At 47.7% G+C, this 18,655-nt stretch overlaps 1 protein-coding gene across 4 annotated transcripts in view; it reads left to right on the forward strand.

Annotated features, from left to right (window-relative positions):
• The window catches only part of MAP7D1 (MAP7 domain containing 1), a 265,245-nt gene extending 247,060 nt beyond the window's left edge, over positions 1–18,185 (forward strand). For all 4 annotated transcript variants that reach the window (XM_069223843.1, XM_069223844.1, XM_069223846.1 and 1 more), the window contains 5 exons: positions 2,930–2,980; positions 4,174–4,225; positions 4,891–4,999; positions 16,412–16,653; positions 17,056–18,185. In XM_069223843.1, the coding sequence (XP_069079944.1) occupies positions 2,930–2,980; positions 4,174–4,225; positions 4,891–4,999; positions 16,412–16,653; positions 17,056–17,066 (465 nt within the window). In that variant the 3' untranslated portion in view covers positions 17,067–18,185. The remainder of the gene's footprint in view (positions 1–2,929; positions 2,981–4,173; positions 4,226–4,890; positions 5,000–16,411; positions 16,654–17,055) is intronic.
• Positions 18,186–18,655: the final 470 nt, after the last annotated feature.

Here is an 18,655-nt window from a genome sequence, read left to right on the forward strand (position 1 = left end):
GTTATCTTGGCAGCCAGACATCCATCGACAAAAACTGTATACGCCTGTCGGACTAAATTTGTGGCATGGTGTACCAACAAATCTGTTGATCCCCTTTCTGCCCCTCTGTCAGAGGTTCGTCTGTCCATTCTTTCTTTAGCCCAGCAGGGCTCTGCTTTGGGCTCCCTTAAAGGGTATTTATCTGCTGTTTCCACCTTTCTTAGGCTACCTAATCAGCCCTCACTCTTTGAATCTCCTATTGTGAGTAGGTTCCTAAAAGGGCTCACCCATTTATTTCCTCCCACTCCATTTATCATGCCTCAGTGGGACCTTAATCTTGTACTTACTTATTTGATGTGTACCCCCTTTGAGCCAATGCATAATTGTCCCTTGCGGCTCCTCACCTTCAAAACTGTCTTTCTGGTCGCTATCACCTCTGCTCACAGGGTGAGTGAGCTTCAGGCCCTTTCTTCAAAACCTCCATACTTGTCTGTACATCCCGACAAAGTGGTGTTACACACTAAAGCTTCCTTCCTTCCTAAGGTGGTTACACCATTTCATGTAGGCCAGTCCATCACTTTGCCTACCTTCTACGCACCGCCACATCCTTCCCGTGAGGAGGAGAGACTCCACCGTCTAGACCCAAAAAGAGCGTTGGTGTTCTACCTCAATCGTACTAAAGATTTCAGGGTGGACGATCAACTCTTCGTTGGCTATGTGGGTGCGAAAAAAGGGAAGGCGGTGCAAAAGCGTACCATCTCTCGATGGGTGCTTCTTTGCATCAAAATGTGCTACGCTTTGGCCAATAAGCAACCTCCTGAAGGCTTGCGTGCTCATTCCACCACAGCAACTGCTGCTTCCACTGAGTTAGCACGCGGAGTTCCTGTCCTGGATTTATGCCAGGCAGCTACATGGGCATCCCGGCACACGGTTGCTAAGCATTACTGCCTGGAAAGTCAGGTCCTTTGAGACTTCTATTTTGGTCGTTCGGTCCTGCAGGACTTTCTAGTATGATCTTGGTTTGCAGCCCACCTCTGAGGATGGTATTGATTGGGTATCTATTCTGAGGTAAGGAATCTGCAACTAGAAGTCTGTATCAGATGTACAAGTTAGTTACCTTCGGTAACCAAATATCTGGTAGAGACATATTCTAGTTGCAGATTCCTTACCTCCCACCCATCCTCCCTGCTTGCTAACTGATTTCTAGGGACAGGAATTACCCCTTTCAGGTCCTTAGCTCTGGCGCACCAATCTCAGTGTTCTTAGCGGCTCTGACATGGAAAGTCGTTAAAAGAAACCGACGTCACTGCGCGAGGGCGGCGTCTATGTACTACTCCCGACGTCATCACGGCGCCGCCGCCTGTGGAGTCGACCAACGCCACCTACTGATGCGCAAGGGTATTGCTCGAAGAAAAATCTCCGGATCCAGTCTGATGCCTGGGGGAAAATTCTAAGGTAAGGAATCTGCAACTAGAATATGTCTCTACCAGATATTTCTTTACCGAAGGTAAGTAACTTGTACTTCTAGGCTTCACCTCATAATGGTGTCTTCTGGGAAAGACAGCAGATATGCCGCCCTGACGTTTCCTGATCCCTTTATTCGCCATATCTACTGTATCCAAAGTTCACACTCCCCCAATAAACCATTTAGAATGCACATAGTCTACCTTGCCCTACTCGAGTACAGTGGCGTCCGCTAGTGCCCTGCACTTCTGGACACCTCCTCGGCGACAGTGTTCCACGTATCAAGGAAGAGTGGTTCCGTGGCATTTTGTTGTGGCTAATAATCATCTTGGAAGTAGTCTGTTGCTCAGAAATTACAGGCTTCCACTCCTTAACCTGTCATGTCAGTCGCGTTCAGCGTTTACTTTAGGTAAATATGAGATCAAGCGTGGGCTCGCTGTAACCCTAACCAGTTCCAATTCTACACCCAGCACTAGCATTAACACACTTGGATAGCTGTATTGTCCTCAAAAGCTTATGATTTAAGTATTTTTGGAGTCACATGTTTTTTCCCTGCAATGCTCTGTGTTGAATTATTCCACTTGGGTGTTTTTCGCTGCATCTGCATTTGATCTTTCTGGAAAAATAAAGAAATCTCAATCAAGACATTTCGCAGATAGAACTCAATGTGTAAGGGGCTTCACCTACGTGCTATTTTACTTGATTATTGAATGTTATTGTCGGTCTTCAATTAAAAACTTGGAAAAACAAGCAGAGGGTCTGTAATTTGAAACATGAAGGATTTCAAGCAAAAAGGTCAGCTCCCTTTCATCTAACGGTATTGCTACTTTAAAAGTCACTTTTTGTAAAGATGCACATATTAAAAATGTTAACCAATTACAGACGCATTTCAGCCTATTTGAAGCTCATCGGTTTCTTTTGTGGTCGTCACGCTGTAAGTATTGAGGCTTGAGGGCAGCTACTGCAAAACAACCTTAAAAATAAGGCTATTAAACAAATATGATTGAATCAAACTATATAAGGCTCTTCTTCACTTTGTTGTGTATTCTTTTCACCACCATTTTGTGTTTACCAGTCCTTTGACATTTTATTGTACAGTGTAGGGCCGCGTGTATACAGGAGTTATGTGCACCACCTCGGCTACATAGAGGCTGAATTCAGAAACTGCAGACGGTCTTTTAAGGCTGCAGCACCCCGTATCCCCACTAAACTTGGAAGCAGTGCCCATCAGAAGAGATGACTGAGCTATGATCATTGACCAGTGGCTTGAGATACATGAAGAGCTTCAAGGCACAATGCAGCTTCATCAGTGCTTCCTTATTTTTTAGGGAAGCCCTTATTCTCATGTATTTCTCCTCTCTAACACCGTTGTAACCTACATTCATACTTCGTTTGCACTGATTCCTCAGTTTGTTGACTGTCACTTTTAGACATTTACTGAAATTTGCTGTTGATTTTTTTTTTTTTTGTGTGAATATTTTTTCAGCGCCTCGAGGAGATCATGAAAAGAACTAGGAAATCAGACGCTGTTGACAAAGTAAGTACAGCATTCGGACTATGGTTAATCTTGTGGTGACCATCCAGCGCAGGCTTAGGTGGGCCAGATCCATGCTAGATTTTGAGAATGTGCACCATCTAGGTAAATTATTTTATTAGGATTAATTTATGAAAATGTGTTTTCTGTTAATGTCCTGAAACAAAGTCCCCCTTGAATCACTTGGGGCGCCACTAGTTTAAACACCACATTCCTGTAGGTGGTGGACACTGAGTGTAGAGTGGGCAAACGCTTACACCTCCATTCTTTATTGGAGGGTTCACTTGGGCAATTTTGGAGGGGGTGGGCAGCGGCCTCCATGTCAAGGTGGGTGAGTGTTCTTACACAGATTCAGAAGCAGACTTGGGTGAAGGGAAACAAAAATTCCGATGAGGTCAGTGCTTTCAGAGGCCAAGAAGAAAAATCATACATGTGATTAACTCTGCCCCAGTTCTCGCTTCAGTTATGCCCATGTGAGGTTTTGTAAATACAAGAAAAGCCAAAAAAAACTGAGTCTGCAAGTTAGCGACTTCTGTAGATGGTGTTTTATTGAGCTTATGACTGCCACCCGATGACCCGCTAATATTGTTAAAAGGCCAGATATCTTTCTGTTCTTAGTTGTCTCCCAAGTTTCCCTGAACCAAGTTTAGAACTCCTACAGATTGTAATTGGCTGCTCTGACCTCCATTTTGTTTTCAGAATTAACACCGATAAATCCAGGATGGTACCTGGAACCTTACAAGATAACTATTTTTTGTTTAGTCATTTACTTCCAAACGTTTAGGCATGCAATTATTTTGGCTGGTGATAAAAAAAAAAGGGACGATTTCTTTAAAAAGAAAAAAACGTAGCCATTATATTTCAAAATGTCTTAAAACGTTTATCATGAGCTGTGGAAGGGGAGTTTGATTGGCTGCTGTGCTAAGGCAGGAGTAAATACGCTTATGAAGTAGGCTTCACCACGTCATGGGTTAATTTTTGTTAGTAATAAATCAGCAATCCCCCCAGACCTGCTCCTTGTGCGAAGAGTGGATCAGCTCTTGTTACCCTCACATTTGTTGGTGAAACGGTTTTCGCTCTTTATGGAAATGTACAAGATGGCAGGACAAGGGGGCTGGAGGAATACATCTGTAGGGATGTTCGTGTGACCTTGTTTGAGAGGCGCAAACCTCAGTGTATGTCTTTCGCTCTTACAGAAGAAGACCATGAATGGCAAAGAAGACCGCCAGGATCCCAACGTCATCACAGGTAATCCCTCGAATAGGAGAAAGGCGGGGGAGTGGGGCTATATTGAGCAATATTGTCCACTGTCCTGCTCACACAGTTAGGCACAACTACAGGCGTTTTGTAAGCTGTGTTGAAAATGCAGAAATCTTGATGGAATTCTTAGCTCAATTAGATCTCCACCTGGACTAATGCACCCACTGCGGGGATCAGTTTCACACCAAGGTAATATGTTTGAATTCTGGTGGGTGCATCTAATCTTTCATCCTTCTAAAGCCAGCAAAAAGAGCACTATTGAGTTGATAACAATAAACATCGATTAATTGCCCCATGAACCTGCTTTGGGGGGGGGGGGGGGGGGGTGCATGCACTCTACAAGTACTCCTATAAAATAAATGATTACAACTAATGTGATATTGCAAAAAGGTCCAAAGTCCTATATCCAGCAACTGTGCCCATTTGCCATTGCAGTTGTGCTGTCTCCTGTAATGCGGTGTAGCAAGCAATGTGAAAAATATCACGCTAGGTTACACAGTGGCCTCTTGTGCTGATTGGGGTGGCCTGTGTAGTGTTAGGCTGAAGGCAGTAATGGGTCACATCTCTGGGTTCCTAACTGCATTGTTGATGAGATTAGTTCGTAGTGTAACGTTGGTCACGTGTTCATTCACTATTTGTACTCACCTTTTCAGACACCGTGAAGTCAGCGGAAGGATCTGTGAATGTGGAAGAGAAAGAGGCTCGGACGCCAAACTCTCAAGATGGTGAAAAGAAAGCTGAGGCAGATCATGCCCCCCGGAGGTATGCAACCCACAATAGGTGTGCAGTAAGGTGGTCTCAGGTTTATAAATCGGCTTGACCCCCCCTTGGTATGGATGTGAGCCTCTTGCACTAATGGTTGGTTTGTACAGTCCACCCTGTCACTTACTACCTGTAGTTGTAGCAAAAGTTAGACTATGGCATGAGGCCAGTGGCTCAACAAAGGCCCTGCAGCCGCTGTGGTGTGTGTGTGTGTGTGTGGGAAGGCTCTTATCTCCATGGAGGCCCCTCAGCAAAGGCCTGAGAGCTCCTGAGTGTGTGTGGAGGGGGGCCTCCATGTACTTTGCAGGGAGTAAGGGGCTAAAGTTTCTTTACACTGCTGCTTGAGACCTAGAGTCTCCAGCCACCATCTCAGCCTCTTCTTCTCTCCTGCCTCCTAGCTCTGTGGTCTTCAGACTGGATTATGCACCCTCGCGGAGAGTTACTGTAGCGGGCAGCCTTCTAGCCCTAGACGATCATCCATGCTTATTTTCCGTGGAAGGATATGTAAAATGTTAAATTGCAATTAGGCGAAGACATTTTAGTGGTGTTAAAGGAGAGTGGGAAGAGGCAGGTCCTCCAAAAAATGACGACAGAACCGATATTATACAACGATGTTGACATTCGTTAATAGAAGCAATATTAAATATTGCCTCCGCACAAACACTTGAGGAGTTTTTTGGGAAGTCTTTGAATATGTCAGAATGTTATTTTTGTCTTCCCTCGCCGTGCAAGCGTATTTGAGGGTGCTGAAAATGTTGACATCCCGATAGTCACTGACCTTTCATGTTTAATGTTCCAGCCCGTACAGTGATGTTAGGTCACCCCCTTCGAAGCTTATTTTGACTACATTAGTTGACAAGCTACGAATATCACTGCCATACCCGCTCAAAGTAAAACAAAGTAATTATTCTCATTACGTGCTATTACATCGTGCATAGAATGCATCTAGATGATAAGGAATTTAAAATGTAATGATTCAGTGCACTTTTAAGATGCAAAATAGTCCTTCCTTCGTGGCAATGCTAGCACTCCATGGGAAGCGGAATAATACACTATATAGCCGATCGCATGAGGTGAGAAAAATACTCATCTGGGTGGAGCCCAATCCACCACTCTATATGTTAAATAAATGATAACAATAGTTTTAGTACGGTGGGGTGTAAAACAAGAGCTTAAAAGAAAAGCTCGACCGAGCAGTGTCTTACTACAGTTGACCACTGGATGGCACTGCTGCTATACCGGTTTTCTTAATCTTCGTACCCATTGATGAAGCCTAGTGTTTTCTGGAAATGTGAATGTTGGTTTCTGAAGTTAGTACCTGCTGGCGTTTTCTAAAGATAGAAACTGACGCCACCCAGAGCTTGTCCCACTCGATCAGCCACATTGAAAGAATTCCAGTAAGCAGTCTTTAGTGTCTGAATGCAGGACCTGGTTGTAGAACTGCTTGTGAAGCCTCGGGACATACATACGTGACACTCATGTTGGTGTAAAAGGTCATTTTATTAGAACAGGATTTCAACACAAACAAATACTTTAAAACCTTTAACTGTATATCTTTTAAGGCAGACTTTAACTTTTACAAAACTCCCTCGCCTTCATTTTCTCCTCAAATGTCTCCCGTCGATTTTCCTGCCGTATATCCTCCCCTATTCCGCCCATGCCTTCCTTGCCTGTAGCCTACCCCTCCCCGCTCTGATGCTTCACCTCCTTGTTTTCCCCCTGGAAGGGTGGACAAGCCCGCACCTGGCTCTCCACCCTCCCCCATCTCCTGCTAACCCTTTAAAGCTCACCTGTCCTAAAATGACTGTTGCCCCCCCCCCCCCTACCTGACCTAACTTAATATACCTAACTGAAAAAACCCTTCCTCCCCCTGCCTTCCTAGCTGGGTGGGTGGGTGGTACCTAAAACGAATCTCCTACCCTCCTAGTCGGCGCGCAAAGGGCCGACCCCACCCTCCACCCCCTTTATAAACCTAACTAAAACCCCACCCCTACTTACCTCCTGTCCTATCAGGCGCCTTGCGCGCCACTTCCCCTGTCCCGAATCAACCTGCGGAGAGACTAGACTGCGTCTCTCTCTCCGCGGGTCCCCTCATCGGGACATACATACGTGACACTCATGTTGGTGTAAAAGGTCATTTTATTAGAACAGGATTTCAACACAAACAAATACTTTAAAACCTTTAACTGTATATCTTTTAAGGCAGACTTTAACTTTTACAAAACTCCCTCGCCTTCATTTTCTCCTCAAATGTCTCCCGTCGATTTTCCTGCCGTATATGCTCCCTTATTCCGCCCATGCCTTCCTTGCCTGTAGCCTACCCCTCCCCGCTCTGATGCTTCACCTCCTTGTTTTCCCCCTGGAAGGGTGGACAAGCCCGCACCTGGCTCTCCACCCTCCCCCATCTCCTGCCAACCAGAGAAACCCGTGAGGCGTTTCACTGCCCCACCCCCCTTTATTTCCGGGTACACAAATTTGTACCCCATGCGCCTTCTAGCATCAGTCTCAACTCTGTGATATAATACACCATACCATACTGAGATAAATGGACCCCATCGTCTCGAAACAAAACTTGTTCTTGTTCTTTTATGTCCCCATGTCTCAAAACTTTAATCCCCTGAGCCCAGCAGAAAACTCTCATAGCTCTGTTCAATTTTTTCCGAGCCCGCTCTATGGCTCCATGATTGATCGCCCCTCTCCATACCCTTCTCGGCACAAATTCCGTCCATATCAAGCATGTTCCATATAGTTTCTGTTTTAAAAGTTCCAAATCCCTCTGCATCAATTGAATCAAAGTGAGCCCCGATAGCTTCACCAGATCATTCTCCCCCAGATGTATCCATAACAAATCTGGGCATCCCCACTGAGGCAAGTTACTCGTGATAAATGGAAGCAGGCTCCCCCACCTCATACTGCTCTTGCCCCACCAACGCACTTCATGACTTCTGCTGGGCAGTCCCAATGATCTGCCGTAAACCTGCTTCTCTGCAAATTTCGCTGCCCAGTGCACAAACGAATGGCCGACCAACCATGTCGTCATCTTTCCCGTCTTCGGCCCGGCCACACAGCCTGTAAAGAAAAAACATTGTAACAAATGCCTGAAAAACACAACCCCCCCCCCCCACCCCCACCCCTTTCTCTTTCTTCTATCCGCTCCGTGTTTTTCAAGGCCTAACATATCTCTCACAGCACCTAGACTTCCATCTCCCTATAGCCTTGATCTTTGCCCAATCCTATCCCAAATGTGCTGCCTCCGTTGCCGCGCCAATCCTAAATGAGTGTGTTCCGTAGTCACCTGCGCGCCGCCCTATCCTTCCTAAGGCCATCCTCATGACCTGTAGAAGTTGATAACTCGTTAGCTTCTTCCCTGACGCATGTATGAAAACCCCTGTTTCACCTGCCCCTGGCCATCTCTTTGAAATTGACCCATTCCTCAACCGGGCAAGCTAACTCCACCCCCCCTTTTCTCAACCATATCCACTTGCCTTTCCCCAGCTGGTCAGTTTTTGACCGTCTTAGCCATATCCCCAACCTGTCCTTATGCACGCATACCTCTTTTCTTCGTACCCCGATTTCTTTCCCCACCCCCAACAACTCTGATACTCTAAATGCGCCAAAAAACATCCACAACATACATAGCCTAAATAAACTTGCCTCGTAGTCATCCCTACAACAAACTGGTAGCACCTGTACCATCTCTACCAACATTTCAAACGTAATGGGTTCCCTTGCTGGCTTGTCACCGCTCGCTCTAACCCTGCTCCATCCCTTCAGCATTTTTCCCAATAAATCGTTGCGCGCTGGGTCATAACCGAAAAACAATTTGCCATAAAAAGACACACCAGCCAATTTCCCACCAATTGTGGCTGGAGATAAACCCTCCCCGATCAAAAACAGCACGAAGCGTCTAGTCCTGGCTTCCAACATTGGCAGGCTTTGTGCCCAAAAATTGCCCCAAAACTGTTCAAAAGATTGAAACTCCAACCATGCCATTCTGTAATTACGCCGTGTGGATACTGCTAATGACCTCTCCACCAGCCCCGTGATCATCATGCCCCCCATTCCCAGATGTCTGCCGGGACCACAGTCTTGATCTGATCCGCTCCAGGTGCCAATTCGCGGAAACGCCGCCACTGTGAACGAGATAGTGAGTCTGCAATCTCATTGTAAATCCCTGGTATATGCGCAGCTTTAAAAATAACATTCAGAGACAGGCATAACATGAACTGGCGCAACAAGCGCAAAACTCTGAGGTCCCTTGCTCTCTGTCTATTAACTAATTCTACCACTGCCATATTGTCTATCTGAAAAATCACTGTCCTATTAGCTAATTCTTGTCCCCACACTGCCAGCGCAACTAAAAGGGGGAAAAACTCCAAAAACGCAATGCTTCTTCCTTGCTGCATCCAAGATGCCGGCCATGTCTCCGCACACCACCTCCCGTCCCAAAACAAACCAAAACCTGATGCACCTGCTGCGTCTGAAAATATTTGTACTTGACATACCGTGTCCGACTCCCCAAAGGACATTGGCACTCCATTGAAATGTCTCAGAAAAATCTCCCATACTCTAATGTCCTCTCGTAACGTCAATGATACTCTTATCCTGTGGTGCGGAAGTACGGCACCTGACATGGAAAGTCCCAAACGCCTACAAAAAGTTCTACCTCCCCTAACTACTCTGCACGCAAAATTAAGGTAGCCTAATAGCCTCTGAGCCATTCTCAAGTCCATTTTGTGCAAAGTGCGTACCTCCGCTAAGCAATCCAGTATTTCTCCCACCTTTGCCGCTGGCAAACGGGCGACCAGTTCTTTCGTATCCAGTTCAATGCCCAAAAAAGTTAAAATCGGCACGGGGCCCTCCGTTTTTTTCTGGAGCCAAAGGCACACCTGCCTGTTGTGTCAGCCTCTGGAAACCATCCAGGGCCCGCCCACACGCCCCAGATGCCGCTGTCCCCACGAATAGGAAGTCGTCTAAGTACTGCGTCACCCACCTATGTCCGCTCACCCTTACAAAGACCCATTGTAAAAATGTGCTGAAAGTCTCGAAAAGCGCACATATCGAGCATCCCATGGGCAGCACCCTGTCCATGTATATGTTGCCGTCTAGCTGCATGCCCAAGAGGTCGAAATCTGCTGGATGAATAGGGAGCAGTCTAAAAGCTGATTGAATGTCGCATTTCGCCAATTCCGCCCTCCTGCCACATTTTAAAACCAGCTTTATCGCATCATCCACTGACGCGTAAATTACTTTAGAGTCCTCTTGGGCAATAAAATCATTGACAGACGTCCCTTCCGGCCAAGACAAATGATGAATCAACCGGAATTCCCCCTGTGCTTTTTTGGGTACCACTCCCAAAGGGGATATCATCAGGGTGTCACTTGGCCACCCGGAGAATGGGCCTGCTATTCTGCCTAACGCTACCTCTTTCGCCAATTTGTCCTGTACTATCTGTGGGCGTTCTTTGGCTGACCGCAAATTGTCAGCCCATCTCCTTTGCCGAGGGCCCTGGTAACCTATTCTAAAACCTTCTCTAAAACCCCATTCGAGTAGACGCGCTTTAGCCATGTCTGGGTATCTATGTAACCATGGCAACAGGAATTCCAGTCTAACTGGTGTAGGCCCCTTTTTGCGCAGGAGTGCCATGTCCCCCTCTCCCTCTGGCGGCCCTCCACTGTTCAGCTGGGCTGGACAAAGAGAAACATTGGGTGACTGGGTGACGGCCCCCGCACTTGGAGCAGTCGTGCTTGAACCTGCATTGTGCCCTGGAACAAAAACCTTTGTTAAAGTTCCAACAAGCCCCTGCCGTTGTCCCTGTTGACTTAGTGGTATTGCCCGCCCCTCCCTGGGCGGGGCGAGCTTGAAAGGGCTTGTATGTCACTGGCAGGCCACTCGCAGTGTGAGTGGACGCCGCTGTCTGTGCCGATGCCATCCATTGCATCCACAATTCGGGTCCACGTCACCCCATGGTTTTTCCGGATTGACACTCACCCGGGCCCTGAATTCCTCATCGTAACTGAGCCATGCGAAACCACCAAAATGCATTTGGGCCTTCCTAATTATATCCATGTATTTAAAAAGTGCAATGGCCCTGTCCGGGTATTTCTCGCAGTATATACTGGCGAATATCAAAAAGGCCGATGTCCAGTTGTCCATTGTTATAGGTACCCTAGGCCTACGTGCTAATTCCCATTCTTCTTCTTTGGACCCTTCCTTTGCCTGTATGTCCCTATGTAACAGTTTAAACACGTCTACATATTCGTGCTTCCATATTTTGTTTTTTGTTTTCTCGGCCACATGCGAGCCTAATGGCATGGCTAAACCCATGTACGGCAATCTCTTCCTGTGCCCTACCCCTTCCTTGTCGTCTCCCGTCTTTTCTCCTGTATCCCCTTTCCCTGTTGGGTCCGTCCCACTCGTGGCGGTGCTTTCCTTATCTTTGTTCTCTACAGTCCTCTGGATGTGGATGTCACTGTCACCTGCCTTCTCTAAAACTGACCCGTCTCCCACCCCAATGGACCTTTTCGTGTTAGCCTCCTTAGTTAACCCACTCCCTTCGCCCCACACTGACCACCAATTCTTACCTCCAGCGGTGTCTCCCAGACTCCTTGGTATTCTTTTTAGGCTTCTGCCACGCGGCGTAAGTTGCCGAACACCGGTGGGGCCTTCCAGCGGAGCTGTAACCTGCAAAACAGGTTACAGAAGAGGTTGCGCCGCTCTTGCGCCCTCGCCCCACACCCTTTTTCACAGCGCTCACCTCCCAATCGCGTATTTCGCCATCCTCCCATTCATCCCCTTCCTCCTCGTAATCCAATTCCAACTCATCTTCGCCTTCCCACTGGCCTTTGCTTTGACCCACATCTCTCACATTGGTTGAGGCACTCTCGTTTGCCTCCCTGCCCGCAGAAAGCGTGTCCTCTTGACGTTGTCCTCGGTCCCTCGGTGTGGAGAAGGCCGCCGTAGACCCCTCCAGTGCTTCGTGCCAACGCGTTTGGGCCGTCTTGCGCCCAGTCGGCGTGCACCTCCTCTTGCCAACCTCTGTCGTTAGCATCGCTGCCTTGCTGTCCCTGTGACCGTCTGCGTCACCGGGCTTCCCCGCGCCGACTAACCCTTCGGCCGCTCTAGCCTCCTGACCCTGTTCGCCTCTTACCTGCGGCACCCATACCCAGGTTCCTCTATCTTGCCCTGGCTGCCGCATACCTGGTTGCCCGCTGGCCTCTCTAGTTTTATGAGTTGTCTCGCTGTGGGCGCTCGCCTCTTCCCTATCTTTGCACAGCTGTGCCCACCTGGCCTCAGTCTCCAATACCGCCCTGCGCTGTTCCCTGATTCTGGCCTCTAGATCCCAGGTATCTGCCTGGTCCCAGTTCCCCTGTGTGTGCGAACTCTGGCTCGCCACGACCCTTGGTTCCTGTGGTGACTTAACTTTCCCCCCCCTGGCCTGGCGGAGCGCCGTCCTGGCCCTCCCCGGCCCTCCCCTGTTTTTCCCGGCATACTTGCCTCTTTTCTTTACTGGCGCCCCGAAACAACCTGTGTTGGGGGCCTCCCCTCTGTGGTAAGACAAATCTAGGGGGGCGCAAACCCCGCTAGTCCCTGGTATGGCCTGCTCTGTCTCGCTGCCTTGCCCTTCAAAACCGCCCCCCCGCCGCCTGCCCGGGCCTGCGGGGTCCAAATCTGTCTGTGCGCTGTCCGTGCCCTTAGCCTGGGAAGCTTGTGTCCTCTCGCCGAACATCAGCGGGCTCTGTGCACCGTGACGTGATTGTTCCGACGTGCCCTGGCCGGGGGGTATATGCCCTTCATCTTTTTCCCCCTCGGATTCCTGGGACTCACAGGCCGCAACTGCGGCCGCGACCCTGCCAGATGCCGCCCTGGTGGGGCGTGCCATCCCGACCCAAGCCTGGTCTAAAACCCCTGGCATGAGCAAATCTGCCCTGCCTGCTTCGCCGAGTACGCGCAGCGCGGCCCTGACTGCCTCTGCGTCGTGGCCTGTGGCCATACCTCCAACCGGGCCCAAGTCGTTCTAATATGGTCCTGTTCACGCTTCCCCGGGCTCTGGGTGGGTATATATGTGGGCTACTATCTGTCCTAGATGTGTGCTTTATGGCTATTTTTATTTATTCCTTAAATTTAATATAATATATATATTTATTGTTTTTTTAATTTTTTAATTTTTATTATAATTTTATTTATTTTTTTGGGCCTGTCTTGCCCTGGCACACGGGCTCAACTGCTTCTCCTTGTGGCCCCCTTGCTTGTGGGGGGTGGCAATGGGGCCTAAATCTAAATTTACCCCAAACTTGAAAAATATGTATTTTTGTTTTTGGGTGCCCTCACCGCCCTGTACTCTTTGCTGCCTTTCTGGGGGCCCTCCTCGAGGGTGTGGTGCTCTGCTGCCTCCGCAGGGCCTGCCGCCGCTGGCCCTCTACAACGCGACCTCCTGCTGTTGCCCTCAGTCCCGGGGGCCGCCTCGTGCCGCCGCGCGCTCCTTGCGCGCGTTGGAATAAGAAAAAATGCCCGAGGGCCCGCTCCCTCCGATGTCGCGCTGTCTGGGCCGGTCCAACGGGGTGGCTTTCCCCGCCTCCCGGCTTAGCACCAAAAAACGTCGTGGACTTGCCCGCGGGGCCGCCCCCCCTTCCCCCGGTGCTCCTGCTAGTTCGGCCGCGTCTCTGTTCCCCGGCAACCGGGTAAAACCCCACGCTGTTCTACACCAACTACCTAACGGAAAATCCCCTTACCTAAAACGAATCTCCTACCCTCATAGTCGGCGCGCAAAGGGCCGACCCCACCCTCCACCCCCTTTATAAACCTAACTAAAACCCCACCCCTACTTACCTCCTGTCCTATCAGGCGCCTTGCGCGCCACTTCCCCCGTCCCGAATCAACCCGCGGAGAGACTAGACTGCGTCTCTCTCTCCGCGGGTCCCCTCATTTGAATTACAGCACTGGGGCGTAACCAACGTATAGTGCCTGAGGGTGTGCTTGAAGTCTACTCGGGTGAAAAGGCGGTTCTCAGTACTTCTAATACACGCCGTGGCCTCTTTACAGGGACTTAAGCTGCACCTGTATGTGTTGGCAAATCGTAAACCTAGCTGGAGAGAGCCATGTAGCGCCCCAACTGGGATTGCCTAGTCCACTGCACAAAGGAAGTCTGACTTCGTGTAATGTATCTGGTGCTCATTCAAAGTGTTAAAGCGCCCATGGGCCGAGGTCGCTGCAAAAAAAAAAAAAGCCAGAAAAACACGGGTGAGGGAGGCCAACTCTGAGCAAACCCCCTTTGTCCCTGCAGATTTCAGTTTATCAAACAAGTGGGCCCGACATTGGACAGAGATAAATGCCACCGTTGCTTTAAACTAAGCAGAATATGCGCCTGCTGTTGTCCCTCTCCGACCCAGCAGGCGTTCAGAGATCGCAGCCCTCCCTCCATCAGCAGTTGGGAAATTACAAAGAGATGTCTAAATAACCAGTACCGCGGCATGTACTATCGGGGCCCAAAGCGCTATTCCACAGTCCGCCTTCCTCAGCCCACTGTCACCTGGAAATCACAGTGGTTTGATCGCAAAACACTGCACCTGAGACTACATTTTAGTGGAATACTGCAAGTAATTTACGTCACAAAGATTGCAAGTCATTTGCTATTGTGTCAGAAGGGTTTGTGGGAAAGGATCCCTTTTCTGTCAGAATGTTGTGATGTGTGCATCTCGAGCGACAGAATTGGAACCGAATATAAGGGCTTCCAAAGTCTACTGGTTCCCAAACACTGGCTGTAGTAATGTGGGCTGCTTTCTCTTTTGTGATTCCCACATTAAACCACAACAAGTACTTCCTGGGTATATGGTTTTATTTAAATATTTAAAAACCTTACTAGTAAAAAAAAGTTGTGCCAATTGCATCGTAGCTTGCATGTATTTCAATTGAAATACAAAAAGTAGGATTACAGCCAGGGTTGGAGTAGCAAGCGCCGGTGCTATTACAGCGCTTTACTCCTTATCCCAGCCCAAACTTTTAAACCAAGTTCAACCCTGCCCCATTTCTTACTCTACCCCTGCAACGTATCTGCATGCCTTAACTTAGCATAACCCTAAACCTCACCATGAACCCGTTTTACCTAATTCCATGTCTTGCCATGATCCTTGCATAATTCTTGCACCCCTAAACCTCACACCATGCCAGCCCTAACCTGAATCCTAAGTCCATCTCTTACCACAAACCTTACCCTAATCCTCAGCCCTTATATCATCCCATCCCTCACTCAAACCCTAAATCACTAAAGGCCACATGTTGCAAACTCCGAGATTGCGACTCGGAAATTGCGAGTCTGTCCGACTCGCAATTTCCGAGTCGCAATCTCGGATGCAGAACGGTGTCTCAGACACCGTCTGCGACTCGCTATGGGGTCGCAAAGACCCACCTCATCAATATTAATGAGGTGGGTCGCATTTTGCGACCCCATAGAGAGTCCCTGCACTCACAGGGATGGTGGCCTGCTGAAGTCAGCAGACCTCCATGTCTGTGACTGCTTTTTAAATAAAGCAGTTTATTTTTTTCATTTTGCAGCCCGTTTTCCTTAAAGGAAAACGAGTTGCAAAATGAAAAAAATACCGAAACCATTTGGTTTCGTTTTTTCAGTGTAGGCAGTGGTCCATTGGACCACTGCCTGCTCTGAAAAAACATTCTGGGCAACATTCACAAAGGGGAAGGGGTCACATGGGGACCCCTTCCCTTTTGCAAATGAGTTACCACCAGTGTGACTCTGGTGGTAACTGCAAGTTGCTTTGCGACCGCATTCGCTGGTCACAAAGCAATTCTGAATTGCGATGCGAGTCGCAAATAGGAAGGGAACACCCCTTCCTATTTGCGAGTCGCGTTCACAAATTGCGAGTCGGTACTGACTCGCAATTTTGAATGTGCATCGTGTTAGGCCGTTTGCATGGCGCACATCTGTCCCTAAAACCCTTACTTTCACCCAATTCTACCCGTAACTTTATCTTCTCCAGCGACAAATCCATGTTCACACCTTTAAGCATATCTTTTCCAGTTGAAATATTTTATTAGACTAAAAATACTGCAAGAAAACAAACAACATGAATTATGCAGCAACAGCAAATCATAAGGAATAACACTAACTACATATTCAAGTGATGGATTTAAGGCAAAAACAATTGAATGTGAAGGTAGGAAAGATCTTAGTTTTAAACTAACAATGGCCAGAAGAAATCACATTGAATTGCTAATAAAATGATTAACAGACTACGAACCACTAGGTTTATTGCATTTGCAATGAGTAAAGAGACAATTCTATTTTTTTATTTTAGAAAAAAGTGAACATGCCAAAAATGATTACTTTTTTGTTTGATTTGTTTTTTTTTTTAACATCTGTGACCACATCTTTTCTTTTATCATTGCCATGTTCTCCAGCCTTCCTGCCAATGAAATGGTCCAGCCTGTGCCCTTAGTGAATGGTCTGCAGTCCGAGAAACACAAAAACGGCCTCTCATCCAAGGATTCTCAGCAGGACTTTGAGGAAGTGATCCAGCTGCCCAACCACGTTGGCAGCAGCCACGGGGAGAGGGGCCTTGGCCTCCCTAACGACCCCATCATTGCATTCACAGATGAGCCCTTCCTGAAGAAGCCAGTGGTGCAGCCACACCAGATCACAGGTAATGGTGCCTTACTGAGAGAGAGAGCCTGTAGCTGCCATTCAGTCTCTCCTCAGAGCTTCAACTTATAAAAGGGTGCATGGAGTGTTCCACTCAAGGCCAACATAGGGCTGGAATGGCTGATTAGGATGCCACGGCAACTAGGTTTCTGTGGGCCACATTTTCTCTCCTCTCTGGTTGCAGAACCTCCCACAGACGTAGGGGCTAGATGTAGGATGTGGGGTAGCACTATGGAAGCAGTGGAAGAAGGGGAGTTGTATTTGGCCTGCATTGCTATGTGTAGGAGGGGAAAATTAAACATGCAGATACTTTCAAACTGTCCTTCTATAGATAACTCAATGAATGGTATTAATATTGTCCATAGGTCACTTTTCTAACACGTTTTCTTTCTTTTGTCCACAGAAGTCCTTTAGGAGGAAATACACTTCTTGACACGGATACACATCCGCATCCCTCCGATTAGGGCCATGCGGCCTTCCCAAAGCATGTTGGACATTACACAAGTGCCAATTCTGGACCTGTTCTTAATAGTTTTTTTTTTTAAATAATAGTAGTTGTCATTGAATACGGACTCCTTGTAGGAAGGGGTAAAGGGAGGTCTCAAATCCATAAAATCTCCCTTGACGACAGGATCTCTGAATGAAGATGCGCAAGGGAAACTTGAACGGTAGGTAGCGAAGATCCTGCAGGGTCGGTGAGGCAGGAATCTTCCCCCTCTTGTGGGACTATCTTTTTTTTATTTTAATTTTAACTTTGCACCTTATGAGACTGACAGTTTCATTCACTGTAGAAATTACACGAAAGCCACTGACTGCTCAGCCATGGTGAGTTCAAAACTGAAGTGCAGTGTTCTAATAATGTAGTTATTTAACTTGAAATGGCCGCTGGGTACAAAGACTGTATGTGAATAATGTAAATAGAACCTCACAGTGTTATATCCGGGGATTGCGTGGATTCGTTCTCTGTAAAGCCCCATTCCAAGAAAGTAGCGGGATGCGACCCTTGAACTTGGGCGGCCACGCCCATTTGACCTGAACCTTTTAGAGCTTTGCAAATGAGCTCGGTGTGCTTTGGGCTGCTTAGCGGAGGTGCAGATGGAGACAACGGCAGGGACGCCATGACAGTTGGCAGCGGTTTCTCAAGGATGACACAGTACACTGGAGACGCGAGGAGAATCATTGTCTACCCCAAGGACTGTTGCTCCTTCAACACTTGCGACTGTGTTCAAATAAAAAGAAACATATATAATCCATTCATTCTGCTGTCCATGGGACATTTGTGTTTGCGGTCCATGCGTTCCAGGCAGCTGCGCCACAATTTTGTGTTGTCTGCCATCGCCGCCAGCACGTGCACAGTCTACTGCCTTAGTCTCTGTGCCAATGATGTCAATGTGTAATGTAATACCAGACCACTAAACTCCTAGAAATGCTCCACAAGCTCTTGATGGCTTTTTTTCTTTTCAGGCTCAGTTATGACACAATGGCCACTCTCATAATAATATTGACAATAAAAAAAACATTTTAGGAATCTAATCTTCTTTTCTGTTGAGATTGCAAATGTGTTATTGTCTTTTTGCGCGTGTTTTCATGCCTGTACCTTTTCTGTCCTTGTATGAGTATTTGTAATGGTTTGTTTACACTTTTGTTTAAATGACTGCCCACATTTACATCTTACTGGGTGTGGGCTCTCATGTGTTTGTGGCAAGGTGTTTCATGCTAATGCATGACGTGTATGAGTAGCGTATTTGAGGCTGTTTCTTTATTAGCAGTGTTTTTTTGTCTTGATATGGGGTTTGTTTGCTTAGTAAGGGCGATCTGTATTAATTGTGCACTTTTGGAGAGAACGGTCATTCTCTTAAAAAATGTAGGGGTGTCATCCATGTGAATCACACATCCATGTGTCCCATAAGTCTTGGGCTGTTACTACTCTTATGTTAGCATTTGTATAGTGCACCATTCGCCAATTACTCGTGCTCTCCGTGCTTTGTGCTGGCATTGGTCGG

Source organism: Pleurodeles waltl, chromosome 3_1 (genome assembly GCF_031143425.1).
Source record: "Pleurodeles waltl isolate 20211129_DDA chromosome 3_1, aPleWal1.hap1.20221129, whole genome shotgun sequence".
Lineage (NCBI taxonomy): Eukaryota > Metazoa > Chordata > Amphibia > Caudata > Salamandridae > Pleurodeles > Pleurodeles waltl.